Source organism: Gymnoscopelus microlampas (genome assembly GCF_963454915.1).
Source record: "Gymnoscopelus microlampas genome assembly, chromosome: 2".
Taxonomy (NCBI): Eukaryota; Metazoa; Chordata; class Actinopteri; order Myctophiformes; family Myctophidae; genus Gymnoscopelus; species Gymnoscopelus microlampas.
In genome coordinates, this window is record NC_139939.1 from 44,286,030 (window position 1) to 44,294,447 (window position 8,418).

Consider the following 8,418-nt stretch of genomic DNA (forward strand, 5'->3'; position numbering starts at 1 on the left):
TAACAACTACAATAACACTCAATCAGACTGGTTCCTTCTCCAACCTAAAAGTTAGCTCACCTCTGATCAAAGTTAGGTGCCTTTGCATTAAACTATTGTGACACTGCATTCAATTAAAATCCTGGCACGCCCTTCATTAATCACTCATCATGTAGGCCTACATATCTTTTTTGTCAGTGTTCCATTGGCATTTTATCCTTGACGTTTCCGTGAGAAGCATTTAACATGTAATTATTACGTCTAATACATCAAATCAAGTGTTTGTAGTGTGTCTTTTAGAGTACCTGATCACCTTAATGGACACCACAACTAGGTACTGTACCTTGCCAAACTAAACCGACCGTTTTTCTGGTAGAACTTGATTTGATCTCCTTCTGTCCTCAAGTAACACTGTCATTTGAAAAGCTAGCAAGCTCTATAGAAGTCATATGATGTATAATACACAGTGTGTATTATACATCATATGACTTCTATGTGTACACACCCACTCACCTTTGCAGCTAAGTGGCCCTTTTGCGATGGATGATGGATGTACTGATGAGACTCAATTATTATTATCCAAAATAATTCGGATTTAGTTTTGGGTGGTTAAGTGGCTCAGTAGTTAATGCAGACATAACATACTATTGTCTTAAAATGTGCAGCACATTGGAATAGACCCTATGACACATTAGGAGGCCATTAGTATACATTTAGGGCTAGGCCAATGTGCTTTTGGTAAGACGATTATTTTGCATGTGTGTGACGGAAAATGAAATATTAATGAAAATGTCCATCATTAGCTGCCATGGTGATGACACAGGCAAACATCCTTGCACGTAAGTTCAGCATGTGCTCAGAAGCAGTTAAGATCACTCTACACTGCCCACTTGTGGTCAAGCTACGAAAAAGGAAGTTTTCAGAAACTTCAAGTAGCCCATAATGATGACATGAGAATTTTACTCAAAAAGGCCTAGATGGTGCAGTGCGGGTGAAATGTCTGTGGCTGCAAGAATCAAAACTTTTCAAGCTGTTCTTCGTAACTTAATGCATAGATTCATGTGTCGCTTGGACGAGTCTGAGTGTGAATAGCAAACATCATTGTCAGTGTAAGTAACCCTGTGAGGAGCCGCACTAGATACTCTTCTAGCCTTAGGAGGCATCGACTTAAGAGCCTGTATGTATAACTGTCACAAATGCCCTGTCTAACATGTTCATTTGGAACGTTTTTTATTGATGTGTATTGTTGTATGTAATTGTTTGTTTTTTCTATGGAACATGAGTTTGCAATAAAGATATTCATTCATTCAAAACGAATTAATAGCATGTCAACATCATGGAAAATCCAATATGGAAATCACAGTTACAGTAAATGCAAGACTTATATTTGCAATGTAGAAGTTACTGTATTTCTGTTTCCATGTTTTGCTTTATTATGTGCATGCAACACACACAAGACAAATACTTAGACCTTGTGAATAAGGAACATGTAGTACTGTTGAGAAATGTAGCCTGTTCAAACTGGTTTGCTATACACTGACAAGATAATTCACAATTTTAACGTGTTACCTAGAGGCAACAGAAGGCCTAACAGTGACAGACTTCATCGGGACACGCAGGCTATACTGTGTAGCCTATTAATCCATACTCGGGGATGCACATAAACCACATATATGCAGACCTGGTATCTCGACCGTGACTACAGGAAAACAGTGACGTTGACGGCTCACAGAATGTTTGCACAGTGCATACCAAAAAGGGTGAGGCCTGCCAGAAGCACCATGTTCTGCATTGACAGCATTATGTTATAGTGTTGATTCAATACGATTTATTACTCATTGACACAAAGTATACCCAACAACCATCCGTCGTCGCCCTTGTTATCCAGCATTTGACGATGATGAATACCTGTGGGAATACCTCTAGGGCGTAGAGTATCCCCAAGGGTGCCTAGAGTCTGGCACCCACTGTATAATCATGTTAATTTTAAACTATTGCATAATGTAGTATAAATGATGAGATCATGTAAAAATGCTAATTTACATGTTAGGATTTTATTATTATTATTATTAATTATATAGTACTTAATTGTCTCCTCTTTTGAAGGAATATACTAAGACATCAGTGTCTTTCTGTCTTACTGAATGGCACTCAGTGTCTTTCTTGGGGTGGGAGAGTTCCTTGCTTCAATAGGACTGATATCTTATATTGCTTATATACGGGTATGTAACTTATAAGCATGGTCATGACAATCTGTCTATGGGGGATCTATTGGGGGGTCAGGTGAAGATGGTGTTAAACATTACTGACGACTTATGTGATCTCTTGTAGAGCAATGCCTTAGTTGGGCAGCAGTCACACGTATGTCAGTGTCAGAGAGCGAGAGCTTGTGAATTGTATTTGCTTGGACACAACTGAAAAGCCTTTATAATTGGCAATTCTAATCTCCTATCTACTGCTGGTTTTATTATTGCCTCAAACATGATAGAGTGAATTAAAAAAAAACATTAAAAAATAACACAAAAGGTCTCCACCTTTGCGGTCATTTTCATCTCCCACTCCCAGTTATCCCTCCTGGTGTCCTCTTCCATAACTGTCTGTTCCTTTGCCCAAAGCGTGTCTTTGTTTCCACATTCATTCCTGACGAAGATCAACTGGGTGTAGAAGTTTCTATTCTGAGATCTGTATAGCCATGTCTGCCCTGGCACCGTTCATTCATAGTAGAGTTCTCTATATTCTCCTGTATGGTGCTACTTAATTCCTGGTGGGTATCAATGCATGAGCACATTCCTGAGCTCTACTTTCTATCCCCTCTGAATGAAGGGAGCCATCTCCTTGTCTTACATTTTCTGTTCCATTGCCTGGAACTTGTTCTCTGCAGTTGTCATCTTTCTTCTTTTCATCACGTTTGCTGTTGCCGTTGGTAGTCATAGCTTCCAATTCCCACCTGATGTCGTGTGGGAGTCCCGACTGCACCAGACCGCATTGAATTACTGCTAGCTTGCATAACGTTTTCAGACTAGGACTAAAGTCTAAGATGTACAGGTCAGACAGCTCTGCGTCATCTTCGTTAAGATCTTCAACATCCACTGACGCAGCTTGAAGAGTGAATCTATATCCTCCAAAGATGATGATACGATCTCCCATCATGCAACAGCACATCCTAGACATCAATGGACACGGGCCTTTCCCCTTGGGCTCAACCTTCTTCCATGAGAAGGTCTTTGGATTTAATTTCCATAGATCATTGAAGAAACGGTCCAGAAGAAAGTTATGACCACCAAATATGTAAAGCTCTCCATTGTAGGCAAAGGCTGAATGACACCAGCGTCCTTCAGGAAGAAGCTGTGCAGACGGCGTACTCACCCAGCAGTTGGTCTCTGTGTCAAACACTCTGATGCTATTGTAGTCTGGTCCCGGCTGGTCCCCTTGGCATGCAAATACAAACATCCTTGTCCCAATGATGGTGGCAGAATGACATGCTAAAGCCTGTGGAGTGCCTGTGGTGTTAATTAAAGACCAAACCATGGTGGTGGTGTCCAGCTTATAAATGTCATTAGTGCATCCAGTCTGCTCATTAAATCCTCCCAAGATATACATTACCTTCTCCAACACACAGGCTGAGTGGCCCCACCTCGCCCCTGGAACAGTCCCAGAAATCTTTGGCTTGAACCATTTATGGGTGTTGACATCAAATGCATAAAGCTCATTGCAGTACTCGCCCCCCCAGATGTAGATTATATCGTCTATCAGCACAGCTGTGTGGCCCCAGCGCCGGGATGGAACCTCAAGGGGATGTTCTCTTCCAGTTGTAACTGGGGGTAACTTCATCCAGCGCAAAGACACTGTATTGAAGACATGCACCCCGATCTGACCCATGTCGTAAATGGAGTTTTCACCATCACCGTAGCCTCCAAAGGAGTACACCTTGTGCCCCACTGTCACAGCAGCATGACGTGTTCTCTTTGGTCCTTTCAGATGCAAGGACCAGCGGATCATTTTAAACACCTGCACCACGGTGGTTAAAACTAAATTCTTCAAATGTTGCCCTGTACAAGAATGGTGTTGTATTGCGTGCGCTACAACTTATATTGGAACAGCGGCACAAATGTCACGTGACCCTTGGCCAATCCACGAAGCCGATGGTTGGGTTGGCCAATCAGGGAAGCCGATATCTGTTACTCTCCCCAATATGGAAACTTGATTGCCTCAGCAACCTCAACCCAGGCAGACTCTGGAAATCCTGTGTCAAGCAGCTGGTCAGTGGTCACTGTGTAAAAAAGGCATGGTTATTTATGTGAATCGTATCAGTTGTATGTGTTATTGTATTGAAACATAATATGTATATTTTATAGTGTATTGGTTACAGTTGATTTACAACACTCCCTTTCTGGGGCACAACTAGCTAACATGTGTTCCACACTAGTGAAGCTTGCCTTTCATTGTCACAAACTGCCCTTCATAACCTTATTCCAGTGTGAGTGATTGAAAAAACAAGTGTTAGCCTAATTCATTGTTATACAATAGTTGTTTGTGTTAACAGGTGACATAACAATGTAAGCCAATGTGATACATTTTATTGTATTACTGCACTCGCGCAAGCCGGTTGTTCATGTATGCTATACTACCAACTTACCAAGTATTATTACTGAGAGCTTTCCAAGCCAAGTCTAATGAACTGAACTTGGTTTATAAAGTATTCCCTCCGTTTGTTCATTCTACAGTATATATCTCATGCTACTTCCTTTATATCAGGAGAGTTTTTCATTGTTGGTTTAATGATTCAGATTAGTAATTCCTTTCAATTGTACTTGTGTGCAACAGCAATCATTTATTTTGTAGGAAGATACTAAGACATCAATGTTTGTCTGTCTTACTGAATGGCACTCAGTGTATTTCTTGGGGTGAGAGAGTTCCTTGTTCAATAGGACTGATATCTTATATTGCTTATACTGTATACGGGTATGTAATTTATAAGCATGGTCATGACGATCTGTCTATGGGAGATCTATTGGGGGGTCAGGTGAATATGGTGTAAAACATTACTCCCACTACTTATGTGATCTCTTGTAGAGCAATGTCTTTGTTGGGCAGCAGTCACACTTATGTCAGTGTCAGAGAGCGAGAGCTTGTGAATTGTATTTGCTTGGACACAACTGAAAAGCCTTTATAATTGGCAATTCTAATCTCATATCTACGGCTGGCATTATTATTGCCTCAAAAATGATATAGAGTATTAAAAAAAAAACACAAAGATCTCCACCTTTGCAGTCATTTTCACCTCCCACTCCCAGTTATCCCCCCTGAAGTCCTCTTCCATAACTGTCTGTTCCTTTGCCCAAAGTGTGTCTTTAATTCCTGACGGAGATCAACTGGGTGTAGAAGTTTCTATTCTGAGATCTTTATAGCCATGTCTGCCCTGGCACCGTTCATTCACAGTAGAGTTCTGCATTCTCCTGTATGATGCAACTTAATTCCTGGTGGGTATCACTGCATGAGCACATTCCTCAGTGTAGCGGACCCAGCTCGACATGAAAGAGTTGAAGCCTGACCGAAGAGTTGACCATTTTATTTGTAGTCTCAACGTGAAAACTAGAACAAACCATAACGAAATACAACAATAAAATCACTAACAACAATAATATCAATATCCCTCAACAATAAGACCAAAAACATTATATAAGCAAAACCATTAAACGGAAATATACCATGTTCCTCCTTCCAGCTAGGTGCTGCTAATGTTTGTGGACACTGGCATGTCCGCGGCGTCCGCTTTTTCCAAAGTCTTGTTCCGTTTTGATTGCCGTCCTTCCTTAACTGTCCTTTCCCTTCCTTCCGTAACAAACAAACTTTTGACACCACGTTAGTCGTGCTGGTTCTTTCCTTCAAGCCTTGTCTTTTCCACAGACCATGAAGCAGAGTTTATCCTTCCACCAAGGCCACACAGCTGAGTTTGAACCCAATCAGCCCGATTCCCTGCAGCTGGTGTACCCCCGAATGACACAATATCAAAGCATCCCAGATTAACGTGCAAAACCAGACACGGGGTCCATTACACTGAGCTCTACTTTCTATCCCCTCTGAATGAAGGGAGCCATCTCCTTGTTCTTTTCATCACGTTTGCTGTTGGTAGTCATAGCTTCCAGTTCCCACCTGATGGGAACCCGACTGCTCCAGACCGTATTGAATTACTGCTAGCTTGCATAACGTTTTCAGACTAGGAGTAAAGTCTAAGATGTACAGGTCAGACAGCTCCGTGTCATCTTCTTTAAGATCTTCAACATCCACTGACACACCTTGAAGAGTGAATCTATATCCTCCAAAGATGATGATACGATCTCCCATCATGCAACAGCACATCTTAGACATCAATGGACACGGGCCTTTCCCCTTGGGCTCAACTTTTTTCCATGAGAAGGTCTTTGGATTTAATTTCCATAGATCATTGAAGAAACGGTCCAGAAGAAAGTTGTGACCACCAAATATGTAAAGCTCTCCATTGTAGGCAAAGGCTGAATGACACCAGCGTCCTTCCGGAAGCTGTGCAGAAGGCATACTCAGCCAGCAGTTGGTCTCGGTGTCAAACACTCTGATGCTATTGTAGTCTGGTCCCGGCTGGTCCCCTTGGCATGAAAATACAAACATCCTTGTCCCAATGATGGTGGCAGAATGACATGCTAAAGCCTGTGGAGCGCCTGCGGTGTTAATTAAAGACCAGACCATGGTGGTGGTGTCCAGCTTATAAATGTCATTAGTGCATCCAGTCAGCTCAGTGAATCCTCCCAAGATATACATGACCTTCCCCAAGACACAGGCTGAGTGGCCCCACCTCAACCCTGGAACAGTCCCAGAAACATTTGGCTTGAACCATTTATGGGTATTCACATCAAATGCATAAAGCACATTGCAGTACTCGCCCCCCCAGATGTAGATTATATTGTCTATCAGCACAGCTGTGTGCCCCCAGCGCTGGGATGGAACCTCAAGGGGATGTTCTCTTCCAGTTGTAACTGGGGGCAACTTCATCCAGCGCAAAGACACTGTATTGAAGACATGCACCCCAATCTGACCCATGCCGTAAGTGGAGTTTTCACCATCACCGTATCCTCCAAAGGAGTACACGTTGTTCCCCACTGACACAGCAGCATGACGTGTTCTCTTTGGTACTTTCAGATGCAAGGACCAGCGGATCATTTTAAACACCTGCACCACGGTGGTTAAAACTGAATTCTTCAAATGTTGCCCTGTACAAGAATGGTGTTGTATTGCGTGCGCTACAACTTATATTGGAACAGCGGCACAAACGTCACGTGACCCTTGGCCAATCCACAAAGCCGTGGTTGGGTTGGCCAATCAGGGAAGCCGATGCTTCGAATATGGAAACGCTGCGTGGTGCTTTGTGTTCGTTGGTCTCTGTAATATATAAAGCCATAATAGGAGATGTTCCCAATGGAGCTATGCCCAAATATGGAGTGTGTTGTCTGACCTCAGCACTTCCTGTCCAGGGGGGTTTGTATATATAGATAGGGGTGGCTTTAGCGGGGGACAGGAAGTGCTGACTTTTCTCAATTGTATATATATATATAGAAATATATATATTATAGTGTATTGGTTACAGTTGATTTACAACAGTCCCGTTAATCATGCTGGCCACAACGATATCTGGGGCACAACTAGCTAAACACGTGTTCCACACTGAGTGAAGGACATTGTGAAGCTTGCCTTTCCCTCCTTGACACTTCATTGTCACAAACTGCCCTTCATAACCTTATTCCAGTGTGAGTGATTGACAAGTGTTAATAATTTATTATGTTATACAATCGTTGTTTGTGTTAACAGATGACATAACAATGTAAGCATTATGATTTATATTTGGCTATGTACAGTATAGGCCTAATGCTTTATCCTTTATATCAGAGGTGTTAGAAAGGCTCCAAGCATAATATTAAGCTGATTATTATTTGCGTATTATTTACCACCTTAAGAACTGTGTTCAGAGTAATATGCACCTGCCACCTTAAATGCGCAATGCATTATGGGTCTTTCATTCATTCCCGTAGTAACGGCAGGGAGAGAGGTGAATTCCTGTCCAGTTCACCTGCTACAAACTCCTTTCTTCATTTGTACAGCACTGCAGTGCCAGTGTGCGTCTTGGACTACTGTAAATGCATTATTTAGTTTATGTAGCTGTGATTCTGCTATATTCATTTACCATGCTTATATGAGAGTTACTGCCATTTCTATATGTTTGTTGGTCTGACTGACAGTGATTGATCACTCCTTTCCTTTCATGTCTATCAGTGTCTACTGCATGCCTCAGGCTCAAGCACACCTTCCTTATATCTCTTCTGTGATGTAATGTCATGTAACATGTGAAATTTTCCGTGAAATTGTGCACGCACATTTCCACTAGGCCGAGGAAGAAATGCCACTTGAAGA

General features: G+C 42.1%; 1 protein-coding gene across 1 annotated transcript; it reads right to left on the minus strand.

Moving 5' to 3' along the window:
* Positions 1-2,733: 2,733 nt before the first annotated feature.
* Positions 2,734-3,978, minus strand: LOC311065212 (kelch domain-containing protein 3-like; the record flags this gene model as incomplete). Its single annotated transcript, XM_084085434.1, has 1 exon — positions 2,734-3,978. One exon carries the CDS (start codon positions 3,976-3,978, stop codon positions 2,734-2,736), a length of 1,245 nt encoding a protein of 414 aa, XP_083941560.1.
* Positions 3,979-8,418: the final 4,440 nt, after the last annotated feature.